Below are 23,998 nucleotides of genomic sequence, written 5' to 3'. Positions count from 1 at the left end.
TGTGAAATCAATAATATTGAAAATGTGAGCAGTAGCTCCACATGTCAAATCTTCGAGTCAGGTTAGTGAGCAGTGGTCAGAAAGAGGAGGAATGGAGTACCAGTTGTGTGGTTGAAATGCCAGCTGTTAGCTTTGCTCTAGTTAGTCATATTTATGTAGAACCTGAACTGGCTCATACTAATAGATCACGTACCATATTTGTCTGGCCTCAAGGAAAGCACAAACCTAGCACTGGGACAGGACCAATGCTCATGTGATTTGGGATTTCATGGGTTTTGGAGATTTGCAGGAATCTCCGCAAACAGTGTGTCATGATCTTACTTATAATCAGAGCTTGATTCAAGGAAACAAGGAAATGCCATATCCTGAATAAAATGCACTCCTTTGTAAAAGTGACATTATACTTATCCATACTCTTTGCATTAATGGATTTATGCGATATAACTGTTACCATTATTTTTAAGTAAATCCATATTTGAGATCTAAACACCATGTAGTCATAGACGTATCAGAATTTCTTTATGTCAAACCAATAACGTTAGGATTAGTGTAAAGCATGTGCACAGCTTAAATGGAGCTTCTTTTGTAGAAAATGTGTGTGCCAGATTGGATGCGCTGTTTCCGATAGAATGAGCACTTAATTCACTACAAACTTCACAAAAATTCAAAGCTGTTGCCTTTTTACATCATGCTTTTTCATATATACACGAGCCCAAAGATGTTTCCTTCCAGTGTAATAGATTTAAGTATAAAGAAACTTATGAGACTCTGGTAAAAAAAAATCCATGCTTTTAGTTGGTATTGCAGTGTGGTGTATAACAGTGTAGCATGCTGCAGTTTCAACCTTCAGAAAAAACAAAGTAAACACATGATGCATAAATCGATGCGTAATCCACAATTTAGCTAACCACTATCATTCGAACCCAATACCACCTTGAATTTCTTGAACAGGTCAACCACTGGTTATAAAACTGGGGCGGCTGTGGCTCAGGTGGTAGAGCGGGTTGTCTACTGACCGTAGGGTTGGCGATTCGATTCCTGGTACACATGACTCCACATACCGAAGTGTCCTTGGGCAAGACACTGAACCCCAAGTTGCTCCCGATGGCAAGTTAGCGACTTGAATGGCAGCTCTGCTACTATTGGTGTGTGTATGGGTGAATGAGACACAGTGTAAAGTGATTTGGATAAAAGCACTATATAAGTGTGCCATTTACTTATAATAGGCTTATTATAATTCAAATAATTAACAAGGCAGCTCTAAATAAGAACCTACATTTTGACCTCTCAATGATACAACAACTTATTATCATTAAAGTATAACATACGAACAGTAAAGGTATAGTCAGCAGGGGGGCATGGTGGCTTAGTGGTTAGCACATTTTCGCACCTTCGGGGTTGGGAATACGAATCCCAAGTTTGCATGTTCTCCCCATGCTTCTGGGGTTTTCTCTGGGTACTCCAGTTTCCTCCCCAGTCCAAAGACATGCATTGTAGGCTGACTGGCATTTACAAATTATCTTTAGTGTGTGAATGGGTGTGGGAATGGGTGTTTGAATGGGTTGGCACCCCATCTAGGGTGTCCTCTGGCTCGTGCCCGGAGTTTCATTGGATAGGCTCCAGGTTCCTCCATGAACCTGTGTAGGATCAGCAGTATGGAAAATGGATGGATGGATTGATGGATGGATAGATGAGCGGTATAGATGCCTACTTGTGCTAACTGATTGGATCCTGATGGTTTAAACGTCACCAGATATGTGTGGTGTTCTGGGAAAATACATTGGATGACTAGTCAGTGCGATCTTGCTGCAAAGTTCATGTTGGGTAATGAGCCAGCTTATCAAACACAGTGGTTAAAAACAGTCTAAAACCTAAAAGATGTTTAAAACCTTGCTAGGTAGGTGTGATTTCCTCATACACTGAATACCACGCGTTTCACTACATGCCATAGTGAAATGGATGTAAGTGCAATTATTTGAGTTTACAATCAAATTCTGGCTGTCAAAATGTCAGTCATGCTCCTATTCTGCAGTTGGAATTGAATCATAAGATGTTTTTTGTTTTATGTTATGTTATGTTATGTTTTGTGTTATGTTTTTTACTTTGGTCTTTTGGGGGTAACCATGATTTAAGATGCTATTACTTTACTTCTGCTTGAGATACATGCAAAAGAGAAATATTTTCCCAAGCATATATTACAAAAACGGTTCTGATCAAAAATAATTACTGACACCACCTTTAAATACTGTATATACTTCAGTTCCCAAACAATTAGCCACTGCATATTCTTGGATGATGCTTCATGTGCAGTAATTCCTTTCAAATCCTGACACTTTGCAGATGAATAAAGAAATAAATGTTCATAGAGTGTTATTTTCAAACGTGTATATTTTATCTCTACTCTATAGATACTGTATACTTATTACTCACAAATGAATTACTGACAAAACACTGATGTATTGGTTATAATGATCCCATGATGGTGTATTTTATTATACTCCAGTTAGGTGTAAACATGTAGCTTAATAACTACATTTAAATGCCTCATGTATCCATTTTTTTTCCTTCTAGGAATGACTTAAATTGAAAAATCGCCACTAAATTAGCTTAATATTTAATAGTCGTTTAAATAATAAAGATGAATTGTTGCGGCATTGTTGAGGAATTGTTGAGAGATTGTTGAAGAGTCATGACATGGCTTTCGGTGATTGTTACACTGCTGTGCCATGTGTCTCATTCATTACTGTGAACATTGGCAACCAAAGTCGATTTAATGGTGATGGATGGCATCTGTCATAACGAGTCTTAACTCTAACTAGCCTACAAGGCTGTTATGTGACCATTGTTATGAGTAGGCTGTCGTTCTCAGTGGAATTCTGCTGAAGGACAAATGTAATTGTGTTCTTGTAAAGATGCTTGATTGGACCACATGGGTCATCCATGGTGATCTTTCTTGTTTCAATGGCAACAGAAAGCATCCAACATTTTTCTCCCATTCTCATATGCACATAACTGGAGTAAGCTTCTGCTTTTGTCAGTGTAGACCTGCACAGTGGAAGTGGTTTAAAATGTCTTCATTGGGATTTGTAATACAAACAGTTATGTACTGAAACATACAAATGTAGCACTTTCTTCAAATGGGGAGAGTAGGTAGTGTTTGATTACACTATAGCTTATAAAAATAGCACTAGGAAGGATGTTTTATCAAGAGATCATCCAATAAACAAGAGTCAGGGACTCTTTTGGGACCATTCAAGAGAAGTGGGCAAGTATATACATAATGATTAAAATATTCACCCTAAATGATTATACACACTATGAATAAAGCATTAAAAAAATTATATCTCAGTCTTCAGGTTGTTCACAAAAAAGCCTTTTGTCATCCATCACCAGGATGATGACCTGTGCAAGTCAGGAAATCGCTTGAATACATACATGACCATTTATATACTTTTAAGCTCAAATACTGTAGGACCAAATTAATACTGTCCAAAGTTTATAATTGTAGAAGAAATGCAAAAAAACAATTGGACCCAGAAAGAATGGGTAAAGGGAAGAAAACAAGATTGCAGCCTCAAAACGGAAAATTTACTTAATTTTTTGAGTCAGATAATACCACAATCAAAGATTTGGTTTGTGGTGGCCAGACTAACAGTACGACCAGACTAACAGAATGGCAGTATAGGCTTCAGCATAGGGCCTAGGGTTTTTAATTTAGCATTTAATTTGATTATCTAATAAAATATACAAAATGACTAATATTTATAAAATTTTTTCCCCTAGCAATTATGAGAGTGGAGCCCTTAAAAAAAAAAAAAAACCTGCAGCAATAGGGGAAAAAAGCTTAACGTAATGAGATCAGAAGTGGTCAGTATGAGAAAGAAAGCAAGCTAATGTCAGCTAGCATTAAGATTTGTTAATCTACTGAAGCTACTGTCATTTTCGGCAATCATTTGCTAGTCCATTTTTGTTTTTGGTGGACATACTAGCTTATTGTTCCATAGTGGCCTATTGTCGTATTTTATATATTCATTCATTCATCATAAGTACTTTATCCTGTTCTGGATGACAGTTGAACTGGAGGCTATCCAGGTAACACTGACCATGAGGCAGGAATTCACCCCAGATGAAATCACACACACACACACACACACACACACACACACACACACACACGGGCATGTTTTTGGGAGGTGGGAGGAAACTGGAGAAAACAGACACATGGAGAACATGCATAACTCCACATAGATAGTAAACCAAGCTTAAGATTGAACTTGGGACCCTGAAGCTCTGAGACAGTAACCCTACCCTTCATGTCCCTATAGACAAGTCTTTCAACAAGATTCTAAAATGACCCCAACAAAAGTGTTTACGCTATCATGACTATCATCATATAGTCATCAGATTTAAACCAAGGGGGGCACGGTGGCTAATTGGTTAGCACGTTTACCTCACACCTCACAATCTCGCCACTGCTCTGTGAGTGCGGAATTTGCATGTTCTCCCTGTGCTTCAAGGGTTACCTCCGGGTACTCTGGTTTCCTGCCCGAGTCCAAAGATGTGACGTGTTGATGTGTATAACATGCATTTCCAAAAGTCTCCAGGCTTCCCCATGACCCTGTGTAGGATAAGCAATGTGGAAAATATATGGCTAGATTTAAACCATAACAAAAATACGTGGTCTGAATTACATAGCAATATAAAGGAGCTTGAAATATTCTGCATGGTAGAATGTCCAGGATTTCCAACCTTGTTGTACATTACGAGGAGAGACTTAGTGCTGGTGCTCTATTTAGGAAAGGTTTTAATTTTTATAGCCATATAGCCAAATCCTTCCGAAACCAGTGTTTTAAAGCAAATAACATTTTTTTTGCTTGAAAAAAAATTACGTTAATATATTAAGATTAAAATCGTGCTCGTTGCATGTGTTGCTCATTTTTGCTTATCATAAAGGGTGCCAATATTTTTTTATTAGTTGGAAAAAAAAAAAAAAAAAAAAAAAACTTGTCCAGAAAGCCAAAGCTTGCCTAACCTGTGTAGATCAGTCTAGAAAAAAAAACGTGCAGAAGTCCAGAATGTCAAAACCACCGAGATGTCATGTGACTTCATGATCTGGGCACATGCGCTGACACCTCGATCAGACGGGATGCGCGAGCTCTGAAGACGTTTGCGCGATTATCAGTTTTTTTTTTTTTTTTTTCCTGGAACCCTGGTGAGGACCATGAATCGCATGGACCCTTGCACTCTGCCTTGGGCGTGAACCTACACACACACACACACACACACACACACACACGTTAGAGGGTGTCGAGACAAGAGCGAGTCGGGCAACGCACGCGCCCGTCGGTTCGTTTAAGCGCGCGCCGCTCGTAGCAGGGGCGCCCCTCCCTTTTCTCTCCCCGGCGACGCCGTGCGTGAGCGTCAACAAACACATTCAAATATGTGAATAAGCAGCGGGCCTTCTCTCTCAGATCAGGATACAACCGTGCTTCCCTTAAGGACCTCTTTTTTTTTTTTGCACATCATTCTCCTAAATATGTCAGCGGAATGCACGCGGCGACCGATTGCTGTTTTATCGCAGGTGAGGAAACGCATGTCGCCTGTTGCTCAGATGTCTGTCTGTGCATTGTGTGCATGTGTCTTATTGCAATGCATGGAGATTTTACATGCATATTTCTGTATCTAGCATGCATTTCACAATAATACACTGAGTACAATGAAATCGCGTTATTTATGTGCGCCAGGGCTGTGATATCATATGAGGAATGTTGAAGATGATGGTGGTGATGATGATGATGATGATGATGATCATTATTACCAAAATCCAGTTCAACCCAGCCAAATCAGTATGTGTGCTCATCTGGGCTGTACTAGGCAAACAAATCACTTGAACGTCATTAGTCTGTTTTATTTATCTCTCTTATCCAAACTCAGGTTATAATGCATCTCTGCACCTCTTAGGGCATCACACATCCAACAGGATTTGAGGCTGGAGATCTTAGATAAACCACTGAGATAAGTTCACATTTAGGGTTACGCTTACCCCACCCCGATTAGAACATTAAAAATGTGTGAAAATGTGCAACATTAGTATGAATGCTGTTTTTCACTTAACCTTTACATTTTCAATCTAAGTATTAAGTATCTGTATAAGGGGGGAAAAAATGCAAAATGTTTAGGTATAATGTTTTAGGGATATGTTAAATGTTAAATGTTCAATTATACATCAGTGTTAATCTAAAATGTAAAAATAACCCCAAAAAACAAACAAACAAACAAAAAAAACATGACATTCAGTGGCCTCAGAATAATCCTATGTGTGAGGAAGGATTACTTTGCATTTTTTACTTCACTATTCGTTTGAGTAGAAAGGCAGAACATGGTACACAAATCAATAACAATCTACTGAGGCTCAGTAGAGAACTGATGCATTATTAAATAATTGGTAATTAACAGAGAGTGTGAAAGTGATGGTTTTGGGGTTAAAAGCTAGAGTAGACCTGTAAATACCTAATTCTGTTGTATTCAGTTGTATTCTGTTCTGTTGTTTATTTTTAAACAATATTTTGATTGTATCATGCATAGATGATTGAAATGATGATGAAAAACTATGATGAAAAATGTTGTTTTGTTTTTTTCCAAAAATCTGAATATAAATTAAAATTTGCTCTTGGTGAAATGTAATGAATAAACCGAGACAGAAATGTCATAAACCGATTAAATCAACTGTTTCAACAGTTTTGCATATACTGTAGGTTTATTACAAGAATTGTACTTGTAAGTTTGTAGTTATATGTACTGTAGTAGAAAGTGTTCGAAAGTAAATAAGATATGTAAAGCCTACATGAGAGATAATACTGAGGAAAATTCAGACGGAAAAATATGATAAACATTTTCGCTTGCTTTTTCTCAAACAGAGAAAAATTGCTAATAGCCAGCTAAATGTGATCGGCTATTATGTATTTCTGTCAAAAGAATAAGACAAAAACTGAATCCAAATTAGATGTCAGAATTAACCCTGATTGATTATCTAGGACAAATGATTACCAGATACCATTCAGCTTGCTTTGGTCCACAAAAGCCATGAGAGTCGGTTTATTTTTATACTAAGCATATACATTCTTTCTCACTCTGTGTAATTAGTTAGTAATTCATGCCTCTCTGCTTTCTGGTGCAATTTCGTTTGGAAGTGATTATGATTTCCGTGCTGCAAAAATGACAGGTTAATTTGTCTTTATTTAGAGTTAGAATAAAATGGCCTTGATTATGTGATCATCTTGACGTACATCAACCACACAAGAGAACTGAAAAAGGAACACTTCTACATCACAGACCAATCAGGTGTCTTAGCAGAAAAATAAATAAATAAATTGTATTGTCCCTGAAAAAAAGGCAGCTGTTTGTGCCCATGGGAAGGTCACGATCAGGTGAAACGCCTAGTGATTTTATATCAGATCTATTTTTATTATTCACACTGATCCAGAATCAGTTGCAGAAACGTGCCATTCTACTGCATTGGCTATGTATCATTTCAGACTGATGACACCATACCCACAATCACCCAGTGTAGCAGAGGTGTCATGTTTTTCACCTCCTGTGTCTTTTAATACAACAGTGTCAGCCCCATCTCGTGCTGGTTAATGAGTTGGAGCCACACTGTGCCTCATGACTAGTTTCTTGATATTCATGAAATAAAATCATTTCTAAACAAATCGTTTCCCGAAAAAATAACAGATTTAGTTTAGTTGAAAAAGCTTTGCATTAAACAAATGCTGCTTTGTAACAAGATTTCAATGCATCATCAAGTTGGGGTTTATTATAACCCATTTTACAGTTCATTGTACAGTGCATTAGGGACTTAATGTGTAACTATAAGAGGTATGAGGCAATATTTCTGTGTGAACGACCACGCTGGCAATGAAATGCTTTCACAATTTAATAACTTAAGTTTTTAGAAAAATATTTTTTATTTTATTTTCTACTATTTGCATATTAAGGTTTTAAATGTTGCTACTAGGCAAGAACACTTCAAAACCACATCCAACTAGAAGTCACAGCAGGCTGAGTGTCTGCTAAAACAGGGTACCAGCTGAACAAATAACACCATATTGGCCTGGGACTGGGGCCGAGCTGGCCCACGGGGACCTCCAGCAGACACACACTCTCACACATACACACTCACAGATTGTGTCTAACAGACACATGTAATATATACACACTCACACAAGCACAGATAGGCAATTTTAGGTTTCTCAAGTGTGGAAATAAAGCCGGAACCAACAGATGATTTATTTTAATGGACACCCAGTTTGGCTGTAAGTTAGAAATATTATTTTAGGTTTAATAATTTTCTTTCCTGTAAGGTTTGCAGTATAAGTAGTACTGCTTATCTTTGTAATAATGAAGGTCATCCTGACACAAGTTCAGTATTTGAATACAACTCAGAGCAAACAAAATATATTCTTTACATATATGAGACACAGGTTTGGATAAGGATTCCTTTTCATGAACATGTGTTAGACATTGCTCTCTCTTAAGGGCGTAATATAGTTAGGCGTGCCATGTTTATGAAAATTTAGCTTCTACGTTTCTGTTGATTTTTATAATATAAACATACAAGTAGTGTAATAAACAATAGTGTAATGTTGCACTTTCAGCCATTTATCAGCACTGATCATAAGTAAAGTAAATTAAGTAAATACCTTTTAGACTGTGTAAATTTTTTTTATCAAAAATGACATCAAATAATAAATTAAACATATAAAACCTATTACTGAAGTGACGAGGTGAATAAGCACTAGAGTAAAAACTATGTGAATAGTTTCAATATTGTATTTATGCACCAAATAAACTAAATAAAATATTATAAATATTCTAATAATTATTTGTGTGTTTTGCAAAACGTAGTTTGAATAACAAGTTTCATAAATCTAATGTTCATAAACCATAGCTTTCGATTGAGAATGATTATTCAAATATGATGATGCAGAAATTCTGCTTTCTGATGCATATGATTGTGGAATCAAATCATTAATCAACACAAATAACCCTAGTCATCTCAAATAATTGTGATTTGACAATTATATTACTGTACCAGGCCTAAACACAGCAACCGATGATCTCATCTCAGTGTTATTTCTTTATTATCTTATCTTTTCAATTATGTACTGGGTCTTACCAAAGGCAATTCGAAAGATTTTAATTGTGTGATAAAAATTGTAGCTCATTATCATTATGTTGGTGGAATAATAACACGCTCTTTTCCATTTCCTAAAACCAGCTTCATTATCATCGTTATCACAAATTTATAATTATTAACTTATGCAAATTACGTGCACTGCGTTGAAGGAAACAGCAAACCATGTAATGGGCTGCTGCTCGTAACAACTGTCTGACGGCAATTTAGTCTAATGCGCTTCACAATGTTTCAGACTCTTGGTTTCCAAACGAAAGGCTACTTCAGGGTAGATGGGGTAAGACTTGGATATAATGTGCTTATTTTAATATACATGATATTATTTTTGGACTTCTGAGTGCACTTAGAGGGAAGTTATTTTAAAAAAGGAATCGATTTTATATGGTGCATCTCCACACACCAGCATCTGATTTCAAGCAGGCGCCAGTGTGTCGGTTTGGATCAGTCGACTGTAGATGACTCGACTTGATCCAAACAAATACAACCCTGCCAGAAACACACACCTACACACTGGTGACTCCAGACAGATAAAGTTGAGCACTAGGTCTTTAGGGTTGAATTGAGCATTACAGAAAGTGGCAACACTACTTTATTTATTGTAATACACCAAGACTTAGAATAGACTGAAAATCTTCAATGTTTGCAAGTATTTCTTAAAAATATTCTTCTCTAAGCTGAGTTGCAGATGTAATGAAAACATCACCAGGCCTTCTTCATTCCTCCAGCCCTTCAGTCCAAGCTGCGTATGCCTCATGAGTCTCTTTTTCCGAGCTATGTACTGTCTGGAGGTGGCGCTAATTTCAGGGCCAGAAAAATTTGTATAAAGAAGCTGTTTTCTGTAGTATATTTGAAATCATATGATGAATTCTGGCCTAGAAACATTTCCTAACATTACAAACTACACTTTTAAGCGAGTTTTACTCAGCATTTCTTTCATTTTATTTAATTCTTCTTTAAATTACAGGACGTGTGTGTTCCAAAAAGTATTGATTGAATTCGTTTAATTAAGTAAGGTTAGTTGTGTGGTTTTTAATGTTGCTTAAAGTTCAAACATTTATCCACTTAAAACTTTAAAAGAGGTAAGCCTTGTAAAAATAACCTTATATATTTTGTAAGGGATTGAAAAATAATTGTGCGTAGGTGTGATTTTCCTATAAAAGGATATTCTGAAGTGTTTTACTCTTGTTTACCACAGTAGTTTGAGCATGTTTTTTTTTTTTTTTTGTGATTTAAAAAAAAAGAAGACATTTATCACCGATATATTATACATGTAAATCTGTTATATTTACATTTAACGTAAAAACAAGATAGTGCCTGTTATGATTTATAACACCTGTAAACAGTACCTCCATCACCTTTCTTAATTCTCTCTCTCTTGAGGTTAATTAAAGAAAAAAATATCAGGTTGTCATGTTACAGAGAAAGTACAAAGTAAAATCCTCTGTCCTAAAGACTTCCTAGTGGTGGAAAACTTCCTGATGATTACAACGCATTGACACAAGAGACTCTTCCATAAATGTTATATAAACAAATCCTTACTGAAAAAAATCACCATATCAATTATTACTTGTTTTCCTTTGTTAAATAATGACACATTTTTAAATCTGCTTGTTATTACAGCTACGATTGAAGCAATAACGTATTAGATCAAGTGCATTATATTAATATACACCTGATTTGCCTTACAGCCAGAATTATATGTCAGAGCTGCTGTTATAGAAAATGATTCACTTCTGACCAAACGGATTCGAAAATTCAAACAGGAAATTCAGCAAGAATATTCAAGACAGGAGAGAATTCAACTGTTTATTTCTGTATAGCTGCTCTTTGACAATGTCTGTTGTTAAAAGTGATATATAATTAAACTAAAATTGAATTAAATAAAGCAGAGATTTTGTATAATATAAAAGTAGAATTCTACTACTCTTGAACTACACATAGGACGTATACTGTTTTACTCACACTTACGTTTTTATATACTGTAGCTTCACATCTATGTAATAACATTGGCTTAAGAAGCACATGTAAGTGTACTTAGTATATGTAAAATGTGACTGCAGTATATACTGTACCAAGTGTAGCTTAGTATTAATTCAATACCAACAACAATGAAACAATAACACTATTCAGCACTAATTAAGTATGCTCGTTTTTCTCAACGTAAGTCACTGTGTAAGATTAAAAATGTCTATACAGTTTGAAAATGAAAAGCTTCTGCAGGCACGGGAAATTAGCATGCAGTATTAATCAAATTAACAGATTCGCGTGTAGCTGTTTTCTTCGTTGTGCTCAGGCTGCATTAGGACTCCTGTTTCTATGTGAGATGATGTGTATGTCTGTGTATCTTGTCTCCAGTGAGCAAGGAAACACTTCTGGTGCTCACACCTGTCACCCAAGTTGTTGTTGTTTTTTTTTTTGACTCAACCATATTCATATCACTTCTCCAACAGCAAACATGAATCTGTCATTACAGGCTGATGCAATCGTACAGAGATGTGATAAATCTGTTTTGGGTGACGGATGAATGTTAAAAAGTCATACTTGGCTGAGATAATAGATGTTTTTTTTTAGGTCTTGACACTTCTTTGTCATTCTTTGGCCATTTTCTCTTTTGTCTAATGACATTTTTTTCCATCTCTGTACACATAACCCTGCGTTTACACTGGCAGCGATGCAGCTCGACAAAGCAGACGGAAGTCATTCATTTTCAATGAAAGGTGGCAATTTATAGCAACAGGAGGCAGAGTGAGTATTGACGATATAAACTGGGCAGGGCTAGCAATAGAAATGTTTATGCAGCGTGTACGCAAATGAGACATGGAATTGAGGGACGGTGGTGCGCCATTTTTCCCCATACTGTGAAAGATGATTTGGGTTTTTTTGTCTCACCATCGTTATGTTAAGTTTTAGCTCCTGAACCTAAAAATCTGACCTAAAATAGAACGACACCACCATTTTGTTGTTGTTGTTGTTGTTTTTGTTTTCTTATGTTTTTTTGCTGCTTCCAGCCAGGAGTGATTGCAAAGAAATATACTGCCACTAGTGGATTGTGTTTCGCTACATGTATTGTATACATTTCCTTTCAATACATCTGATTTGTGGGGAAATTGGACAAATATCTAATTTCTTTGCATAAACATATCTGATTTGTGGTTAAATGGGTGGTGTTGCATATGATCTGTAGCTAGATATGTAGTTTGCGTGGCCACATTACACTAGCCAGGATCAGCAGGAAAACTATAACGACCAGCCATACGTCAAGATAGAAACTGCTACCAGCAATTAACATATAGCTAAAAAAAAATTGCTGCCAGTGTGAATGCAAAGTAACTGATGAACGCTCCTTGAAACTTCATATCACTTTCAATGCATATATGCTGAAGTGTACTTTCTTTCGCACACAGGCCTGAGTGGAGCATGAGAGTGCCGTGGCTCGGCGTGACCACTTGGGCCGCTATGGGGCTGGAATGATTGGTCCGGCTAGCTGGCAGCGGCGGGATTATGCTGACGTGCGTCCAGCATGACTCCGCTGGACCTGTGGCTCTCGCGCTCCATCCCCATGTGCCTCCTGCTGCAGAGCCTGGTGCTCATGGCCCTCTGCTTCCCATCGGCCAGCATGTGCCCCAAAGGGTGCGTGTGTCAACGGGCTGAGTACCCGCCCTATGGCCTCAACGTAACCTGCAGCCTGGCGGAACTCAAGGAGATCCCCTCAGACCTGCCTGCAGACACGGTGCTCCTCCAACTGGATCACAACCAAATCCATGCTGTTCCTGAGCGCGCCTTCCAGGACCTCAGGATGTTACGCAGGCTGAACCTGTCCCATAATTCAGTGGAGACGCTAGGCGAGAGTGCATTTGTTGGCCTGGAGGCCTCGCTGGAGCTTCTTGACTTGTCACACAATCGCATAGTGAGCGTGCACAAGGATGCATTCGCACGGCTGAAGGCGCGTGTACTGGTCCATGACAACCCATGGCACTGCGACTGTGCATTGCAGCAGGCACTCGGCGGCATGGCGCACAATCATGAAGCAGCAGCACGCGTCCTGTGCCGCAGCTCTGAGCTGAGGGACCAGGAGGGACGTCCGTTCTTGGCAGTGGACGCCGATTTGTGCAACCTGGCCAGGCGCACCACCGACTACGCCATGCTGGTGACCATGTTCGGCTGGTTCGCCATGGTCATCTCCTATGTCGTCTACTACGTCAGGCAGAACCAGGAGGATGCACGGCGCCACCTGGAGTACCTCAAGTCTCTACCGAGCAAACCTAGGAAGCCAGACGAACCAGAGGACATCAGCACCGTGATGTGACGTCATTGTTTACGCCAATAAGGCCTTGACTAAGCGGGTGGAGAAAAAAATAGGGGCGAAATTTCTGATTCCAGAGAGCAATTCAATCCTATTCAAGCTAAGACACCAACCATAGATGTAGTCCAATACTTAACATGTGTCTTCTCTTTTTCCAGTTGTGCATTACTGTTACAAAGTATTTAGGTCAGATTTGTAATACTTTTCCTAACTCTTCCTGTGTCCACAAGAGATTTTAACTTCAAAAGTGGCATTAGTAAAATAATCACTAACTCTTTAAAGAGGAGATGGTGTAAATGTCCTGCTTCAGACATTGGAACGTGTGGTTTTATGTTCCAGCTGGTAAAATGCAACCAATTGTCCATTTAATAATCTACCCACATCTATAAACAGTTGTTAAACACCTTTATGACCAGTACAGGTATTTTGGTATTCCGATCTCAGGTTTAAATGTCGAGATGACTTTTAAAACCCCAAAAGTGTTTTGTTTTGAAGTTTAATAGGAAACTTATTAAGTGGCCTCATCTAACAGATGGATATACATGATATTGTTCAGAATGTGGTGTTTTTAAAAAAAAGCATGAAAAACATTTGAGTCCCTTTAAACTCCATAGACTTTATTAGCTAATTGATAATCAAAGAAGAAAGGGCACAGTGCTTCGGAAAACTGAAATTGGACGTTTCTTCCAACCTTCTGAAAAAGGTCATGTTTACGTAATCTCCATTACCTCATTGTTGTTAATCTGTGCTTGTTGAACAGTGTAATCCTAGAGTGTCAATGTTGATTTCTTTGTGCTCCAGAGAGAGTCAATATTTTTTGTCTTGGGTCTTCACAGGCTGGCAGTCAGGCTCGTTATTGGTGTCTCTAATATCCCTCATGTATACAACAACCATCATCAACTTCATATTAGCCATCAATATTACGAACAAAGCAGCTGGAATGAGTAATGCGTTTCCGTGAAATGAAATGCAAAAACGAAACCTCCGGCTGAGACACCAATTTCCATATTGCTTCCCCCGTTTCCGGAGTTGAGACCTGCATATTAATTATGGGATGTCATAAGAGGAACAATGAGGGAAGTGTGGTCAGTCTCTGTAACATCATCGTGTGCATATAGTAATTTAACCAGACAAATGTGAACAGCTAATTGCAGCTGTCAGTCTCCTGATGGGCCGTACTCACTGCCACCTCAATGGTCCAGGAAAACAGGAAGCAACAAATGAAACAATACTGAGATTACAGGTATAGATGGAAGGTGATGAGGATGAATAAAAAAAAAAAAACTTCACAATTCAGTTCCCTCCCTTCTACACTCTCAGAAAATAAGCATACTAAACTGTACCTTTCCTTGCCGTTTTGGTGGTACATCTTTTGTCAATTTAGTCTACATTCACATTACCAGGTTGAAGTGATACAAACCCGATTTTCTGCTTTCATGTGATCCAGATTTGATTGATATTAAAATATGATTTTTTAAAAATCAGACCCAAGTCACATTCATTTGAAGTCCTAGATCTTAATACAGAAACATTAATGTGGCTATGCAACATGAATGAGATCCATCAGATTGGAATACATGTTGCTTTTTCCTAATGCATATGCTTTGGTTGCTGTGTTTCACGTGTAGTGACGTTAAATTCAATGGCAGGATGAAGAAATTGTTGATACATTTAAGGATATTTAAGGAAATGAATTTATTGCTACCAAAACCAAGTGGTTTGTGAAACAATTGCCGGAGAAGTGGCAAAGCACAGCCAAAAATGAATGTGGCTACAGTGCCAAAGGAACACTCTCCCATATAAATACTCTGTGAATCCCTCCACAGCGCGGTCCCATCATTGCTGGCTCCTGTCCCATACCCACACATCGCTCGGCAAAACAGTGCCAGTAATAGCTGCAAAAACAGCAAAAGCTAGCCATCTGGCTTCTTTATTCGCCTTCTCAACCTGATCATGTGCACGTGCCGAGCTGTTTGCTGGCCTCCAGAGCAAACTGATGCAGGTCTGGGCTACTAGCGCATACATTTGTTGCTTCTACTATGATGGATTGTGTCACAAATATGACTTTGCTCTTTGTGATGCATGGGAATCATACAAATTTGATATGCTATGTAATTTTAAAGACAGTTATATGGTTACGAATGTGAACCAAATGTCAATCTGTCAAGAGAGACAGATCCACTCTGAGCACAAAATCCAAACTGTGCAATGACGCTTGTAATGTGAATGTAACCTCAATTAGTAACTTTGACCTAGAAAGCTGCATGTAGTGTACCTTTTGGAGCTTTATTCGAAAAACTAATTACAGTCCATTTATGTAGCTGAAATAATTTTTAAAGGTATATTATATCCACATTACCAGGTGAAAGATACATATTAAAAGTACAAAAGATGTACCCTTGATGGTTCCAACTTACCAACAAAGAAAAGTACACTGTCGTGCTCATTTTTCTGAGAGAGTTTTTAGCTACGAGGTGCTTTAAGCATAACCCTTTCAATAAAAATCCTAACTGATTCTGAGTGTTTACAGTTCTATACTGTGAGTTAACACTGGCGTAAAGACGACGGCAGATGGAGATCCCTTTAAAGCATTGTTGTTGAATGTCTGTTGCCTTGTCTTGCAAAAGAAGTTCCACATATATATACACACACACACACCCACACACACACACACACAAACACACACACACACACCCACACACACACACCATGTAGTGCTTAAGAGTGACAAGAGCCGTCGTTTAATGCATAATCCACAATGAAGCGTGGTGTAGCCAAGGACTCGGGAGATTTTATAAGTGCCTGAAATAACTCGTCTTTCAATATCCAGTTCGACCGTCACCCATACATTCTGTCATTCCTGATTTAAACTCAGCTGATTCATGCATGCCTGGCCTTAGGGACACGTTCTTCTTTCTAAATGTTTTCTACACAAACACTGCAAGATTTAAAGAGAGAAGGCTGGGGGGAAAAATCGTAGCGTGGCATGTGGAGTTAATGGCTTCAGTGTGATTTTACTCTGTTTCTGTTTCACACTTTTATTTTCCCAGTATAATTTTTCTACCTGGTAACCATCAACCTGTCTTCTGTTTTAAAATAGTAACTGATTTTGAAGACCTGAACACTGAATACCACTGATGGTACATGACATTAGAAGTGCATGTAGAGGAGAAAATGAAATAATAATAAAAAAGACTCTGTCTTGCGGGGAAAATGGTCTCCATTCATCTTTCATCTTGTACTTTGTTCATGAGGAATTCATAAATGCAAAAAAAACTAACAAAAACAATGCGTCACTAAATGCATAGGTTCAAAATGACACTGATTTTGTTATTGACTTGTTATTAACCCTGTTATTTTACATTAAGGGGAATTATTTAGTACACTTGCGCAGCCAAAGAGCCTCTGGATGACCCTACAAATACACTTCTGGCAGATTGTATTCATAAAACCACATGGCCCACAAACACTGTGTAATGTTCCGTCTCATATGACAGAGTGTTTTTATTTTTATGAACCAATCTTGTCCGGAAAACGTGTTGAAATTTGCATTCAGCAGTAATAGCGGTCCTCAAATGCATAATAAAGGATCATGAATAAACCATGGAGTGAATGCTGATGAGGGGGCAGTCGGGACCGAATTGTGTTTGAAGTGAGACGAGAGCCGAATTGTCAATGGTTCACTATAAGCATCAATACAGGACTACATGAATGCTGCTGTCTCACTGATGTTGACGGTTCACTATTTGAAGCTCGGTTGCATATTAATAGTTTCGGCTAGCTCTGAATAATAAATTACCCTAAAATTACACTTCGGATAGGATCTATTTTTAATCCTGATCATGCAGCACCATGTCGTACCTCATGGTTATTGTCCAAAAAGGACAAATTACAGTCTACAGATATGCAGAACATATTTCTGGCCTACCAAACAGGCAAAAGAAATGACTGCAGGAACCAGAAATTAAGTTCTAAAATAAACTGTCAGAAGTTAACTATAATAAACCGTCAGATGTTTGCGCAAGTCATGTTTAAATATGGAAAACCTTTATGCTCCATAGTTACTTATGTGCCTATGCTTATGTAATTACAGCCTCTTTACATAAAGACTGAATGAATGAGCTTGATAAAGGCTCATGATTCAGCACTTTGCTTGTTATCTCTGCCTTGATGGCTGTTTATGCTTCAGATTTTTGGCAGTAATTAAGAGCCGTTCTCCTGGAAAGTGTTCTCGTGGGTTTTTGTACATTTTTGCAAATGAAATGAGACATCAAACAGCTCCTCGTTTGGAGGACGCCTTGAAATCTGAATAATTCCCAAAGAAAAATGACACAGGCTTTCAAAGAAGTGTTATATAAGGAATAAAACATTACAGGGTTTGCGCTAATAGGAAAATAATCAATGAAATTGTGGTGTGATGCAGTCTGACAAGAAGAGGAGTTACTGTACTGGTAACACCCTAAAGTTGATTATTTTCCTAAACTGCATGAGCCAAAGGGGTCTACAGCACTTATACCACACCAATTTTCCAATAGTTATATTTATTTTATTTAATAAAGAACAACTTTACTTTGTATATGTTTGTAGCTACATTTAACATTGTAGATTGTCCATTATATAAGTTACAATCACTTACATGATAGTAGTGATATAAACAATATAAACAGTAGTTTCCTCACCAACCTCTCTTTTTTTCTCTCTCTTCATAGTAATAAGTCTGTTGTCTTACAATGAAACTACAATGTTCTCAGTCCTGAAGACTTTCCCATGTTGGAAAACCTAAAGTTACAGCCTTAGCACTGACTGTTATAAAGTGCTGACACTGGAGACTCCTTTCAATAATGCTCAATAAACAACTCCTCACAGAGAATGTATATACTATCTCAACAGTTACACATGTGAATCCGTTGTGACTTTAGAAACAATAACATATTAGAACAAGCTCATTAATATAAACCTGTGATTTTCAGCTACACTGCTGTAAGAGCTGCTGTTATAGAAAAAAATGTCTGAATCGAGCATTTTACAATGTAATAAATTATGAAACAGCCTGATGCAAAGACGTTCATGCAATGGCAACGGATGAACCTCTTAGATTATATTGTACAAGATCTTTAAAGTAACGAACTAAAGTTGGCTCGCCCTTGTATTTTAATTCCCCCATGATGATTTTAATTGTTACAGACAAGTTCAGCAACTTCATCTTTGTCATCTTACCCCTGCAATGGATAACAGTGTGCTCAGATGGATAAAAACCTGGGTTCTTTGAATATTTATGGTTATACCTGGAACTTCTTTTAATAAGGAAACACTCAACAGTGAACCTCAAGTGTTTGTAGAAAAGTTTTAGACACCCTATTTTTTTAGTACAAACTTTGCTATAGATTTTTATTTTGTGAGCTCTACATTATCAAGTCAGTGCAAAAACATTTTAGATTTCCAAACATTAGTTTTCCAAAAACTAAAGAAAAAATGTCTTTTTTTTTATTTATTTATTTTTTTAAAGAAAGCAGCATATTAAGTGGTTTTCCGACAAAAAAACTTAATGATGGCCGCTGTATTTTTCTGCAAAATTAAGAAGAAAGTGGGACAGTCAAAGTCTTCAGAAGAACCGTGGCTGGTTCTCCAAGATGCTCAATAAAATGTACAGCTCATTTCCTTATAAAACCACACTAATTCTACCTGAGACTACTTTAAAAAAAATTTTTTTTATTTTTTTTTAAAGCAAAGGGTCGTCACACCATATTGCCTTTGTATCATTTATTACTGATTACAGCTCTTTATAGTATTTTCTTTAATGGTGAAGGTATCTTTGCTCTACAGCTTTTTTTTTTCATGTGCCTAAGACTTTTGCACAGTACTATATATACAGTTGCAATCAAAATTATTCAACCCCCATTGCAAATCAGGTTTATTGTCAAAATTGACAGATTTTCAGCTGTTGTAATGAACAAATCAAACAAAAGCAATTGAAATAGTTCAACACAACGAATGCTTTTAAGCCGACTTTTCTTGTGCTTTTGGGTCAGTAGTGGTGTACGTCTTGGAGTTCTGGCATGGAAACCTTCTGCGTTTAGTACGCACCATAGTGTGCTTACTGAAACCTCAGTGCCTGTTACCACCAAGTCTTGCTGCAGGTCTTTTTCAGTCACTCGAGGGTTTTTCACAATCTGCCTTCTCTGGTTGCAGCTGTTGATAGCCTCCTTTTTCTGCCCCATCCAGGTATTTCATGTGTCCAGTTCAAGCACATCTGGTGCAACTAATGAAGCCCTTGATTAGTTACATGAAGTGTGCTTGAGAGAACACTTGTTTTGTAAAATTGTGCTGTTGTGAGGGATTCTATTCAGTGGGTTGAATCATTTTGAGACTGGAGAAATCATTATAAGTTGCATTTTCAGTTGAATTTGGGGAAACCACTTGAAGCATTCGTTGTGTTGAACTATTTCAATTGCTTTTGTTCGATTTGTTCATTGCAAACAGCTGAAAGTCTGTATATTTTGACAATAAACCTGATTTGCAATGGGGTTGAATCATTTTGATTGCAAGTATATATATATATATATATATATATAAATATATATATATATATATATATATATATATATATATATATATATATATATATATATATACACACACACACACACACACACACACACACACACACACACATACATATATATATATATATATATATATATATATATATATATATATATATATATATATATATATATATATATATAAAAGTACACGCACCGTGTAGTGCTTAAGAGTGACAGGAGCCGTCGTTTAATGCATAATCCACAATGAAGCGTGATGTAGCTGGGGACTCGTTAGATTTAAAAGTGCCTGAAATAACTCGTCTTTCAAAAAAAATGTTTTGTCTTTTGTGTTGCATTTTGTGTTGTCAGGAGAAAGGTTTATGTATAAACCTTAAAAAGAGTGATAACCTTTTTAAAATATAACATAATACGAAGCCGAACCTGTTAAGAATCTATAACGGTTTTTTAAAAGAATTTTTAACAGCAGCCAAAGCAGCTTTATAGAAATCTTGACATTGATGTAGAAGCCAGGGGTGACAATAGCAAGGAAAGAAAGAAGAACCAGAAACAAAAGGGAACTCATTGTCTTCTGGGTGACATTGAATATATTGTAGAAAAAATGTTTTTGGACAGTTCTTTGGATATGAAAGGGAAGCACTTTGTTATAGTGTTCTACATTGAACTGAAACATCAAATGGGAACCTGTGAGTGAGTTTTCTTCCCAATCCATCCTCTAGAAGTAGAAATAAAAGAAATATTTATGGTTCTTTAAGTGTTTATTTTGTATATAACATTTTTAAAGACTATTCTAGATTTCTAAGAATATTTTGGGACTTAATTACTTAATTACACTATACAGCGATAAAAAAAAAATTAAATACAGTGGAAATATACACAATATTTGGGCATGAGTGAACAGGAGTCTTAAGCAGGTTATAATCATGGCAGTAATGTTTTTAGGAACGTTTAGGTTTTTTTGTATCTAGGTGCTATATATATATATATATATATAGGTTCCAAACTATTATAGGTAATCAGCCTCTATGATCATTTATAATGTACATAGCATGTCAAAATACAATTCAGAACAGTGTCTGAAACCCAAGAGTGTTTACCGGGATGATAACATACACCAAAAAAGTATACACCCCAGTCAAAAAAATCTCATATTTCCAGGAGTGTATAAATATGTGTCTTCTGAGAGACATACAGTATTATTTGATTACTGACATAAAGTCATTAGTGTTAAATTACTGCTGAATAACACTTGTTTTGTCGAATGGAAAAAGTTACTAAAATACTATACTAATATGCTCATTATGCTAGTAATACTATGTTAATGTAAATATTGGACTAAATTTAGATTTAGAAATTTAGATTTCTAAAAGCAACTTACCTTTGTCAACCTTTAGGCAAAAGCAAACTTGTAAGCCACTCGATAAAACTGTATAATAACATATAAATGTAAATTCACCTTTAAAAACAGAAAATAGAAACCTTTAACCATTAATAAAAAAAATCTAACTACTAGCTGGTACTGCCCTCAAAATGATCATAAACTGGTTATGAGTGAATATATTCATACATTCATTTATTCATTCATTGTTAATCTCCGGTGTATAAGCCCATGACTTTTACTCAATCAGACCTCCAACTAATTTAAAAAGTTTGGAAGTCTCTGCTATATATTAAATAGAATATGCAGTTTAGAATACACTCAAAAAACTGTACACAACCTGCACACCTCGTGTACACTGAACATAATTTATTTATGAAATGGCATAATATGCTTTATCATAGTCTCATCCATTAAGACAGTACTCTGTTTGAAAAATGTAGCTGCTGCCCGTGCTTGAGATTGGATTGAGCTAAAAATAAAATGATTAATATTGTATATAAGGGAGGGAATAAGCTCTCTAACTCAAGGCAATGCATGAACGATTTGAAATGCCTAAATCCATCACTGAGAGAGTTAGATGGATCTAACCTAATCATAACTGAAAGAGTAAACACATTGGCTCAGTCAGGAAGTGATGGTGGGAGTCTGTCCTGATGATAAATTGTGGAATAAATTTGTGTGCGCAGCTATAGTTAATGTTCCAAAAGTATCTTACCCAGTCAAAATCTGTGATAACAATCATCAGAAAATTACACGAAATATAAAGTGAGAAATTTTTTTTTTGACCATTTTTGTTTTGCTTATGTAGTCTATAATAGTGCTTTCTAACTCCACTGCGATGCTGCGTTTTGTAATTACTCTATTCCAACATGCATGGCTAAAAGCATCAGATAATTATCAAGCTTAGCAGTTTTGATATAGAGAAGAAGATTAAAAAAATATGCCAACTTCGGGTCCCAAGGATTAAATCTGAGAACCAATGGTTTTGTATTAGTATTCATGATCATTTCTGGTATAATAGTCTCCAATTAACCATGTGCAGTTCATCATTTTTGGGTTGCTAATTTCTTTATAAGGACCCCTGAGTCTACTTAGCAGCAGCTCTTTAATATTCCAAATGGCTTAGTGCAGCAGTGGAGGATCAGGAAGTTTATGTTGCTGTGCTTAGTCAGTCTAGCACGTTAAATACTCTGGATCTCAGCCTGCATGTGCCTAGTAGTCCCAGCCTAGAAACAGAGTTGAGGCTAGTGGGGTAAGAGAAGGTGACAATTCTCAGGACTTATAGTTGGAAGAGGACCCACCAAAATCTTTAATAATATGCCTGTGTATATATAGAAATCTGGTAAAAGTGAATCCATTTTTTGTACTGCTTATCCTACACAGGGGCACAGGGAACCTGAAACCTATCCCAGGGACTCAGGGCACAAAGCAGGGAACACCCTGGATGGGGTGCCAACCCATCGCAGGACACATTCTCACACACCCGTTCACACACTACGGATAATTTAGAGATGCCAATCAGCCCACAGTGCATGTCTTTCGACTGGGGGAGGAAACCAGAGTACCTGGAGAAAACCCCCGAAGCCCCAACCCTGAAGGTGCGAGGCAAACATGCTAACCACTAAACCACCGTGCCCCCAAATGTGAATACATATTTTATCTATATTACCCTTTCACTGGGGACCAAAAGTCCTAATTAAGTCCCTGTTTCCTCCCCAGCATGTACCACCATTTGCATTTATGATCTTCCCAAAACATGGTCTTATACAGTACTTGGACTTCTTATTATTATAGTATTATAACCTTGGTGGTTTTCCGCTACTCATCCAAGGCGATAAATTGTTCTGAGCAGTCTTCAGAATTTTACTCCATTTCACACACACACACCTTTATCCTTTTAGTAAATCATTGTTGTCAACTTAGTTCTGTTTATTAGCTCAATATGATCTCAGAGGTGTTTACATTTATTCATTTCGCACACAGTTATCTAAAGTGACTTACAACTGAGAGAGAAGTTGAAAGCTAATAGCCTCTCTTAGATTTGAACTCATCCACTTTCAATCACTCGTTCAGTATTAAATACAGATTCCACCACCAGGCATTATACCATGCAGTTCATCCACACCTCCATTCATTTCCTATCTGTGTTAAAATACACATGGTTAATCTATTATATAAAATGTGTTGTGACACAAAAGATTTGAATTTGACAGTCAAACCTCTACCTATTTAAAAATTTATTAGCTATAAAAATATATTCAATGTTATCACCTTACAGACACGTTAAACATGTATTTGATTAAACGTTGAAACATGATGTGCTTTTAAAATTAGCCATTAAAATATAGGTTTTATATATATATATATATATATATATATATATATATATATATATATATATATATATATATATATATATATATATATAAATTATAGTGTATTTAAGAGTATTACAAGAGTATGCTAATGCAATTGGCAAAGGATCTTGTGGAGAGATGTTTGACTTTTTTTTTTTTGCCACATTATAAAAGAATATGGTGGCATGTGAGCTGGAC

General features: G+C 36.9%; 1 protein-coding gene across 1 annotated transcript; it reads left to right on the top strand.

Annotated features, from left to right (window-relative positions):
- Positions 1-5,076: 5,076 nt before the first annotated feature.
- On the top strand, positions 5,077-16,707 carry lrrc3b (leucine rich repeat containing 3B). The gene is made up of 2 exons (XM_017454026.3): positions 5,077-5,581; positions 12,601-16,707. The coding sequence occupies exon 2, from the start codon at positions 12,717-12,719 to the stop codon at positions 13,500-13,502; it is 786 nt and encodes a 261-aa protein (XP_017309515.1). The 5' UTR covers positions 5,077-5,581; positions 12,601-12,716; the 3' UTR covers positions 13,503-16,707.
- Positions 16,708-23,998: the final 7,291 nt, after the last annotated feature.

This window comes from Ictalurus punctatus, chromosome 24 (assembly GCF_001660625.3).
Source record: "Ictalurus punctatus breed USDA103 chromosome 24, Coco_2.0, whole genome shotgun sequence".
NCBI classification, from domain to species: Eukaryota; Metazoa; Chordata; class Actinopteri; order Siluriformes; family Ictaluridae; genus Ictalurus; species Ictalurus punctatus.
This window is presented reverse-complemented; position numbering and strand designations above follow the sequence as displayed.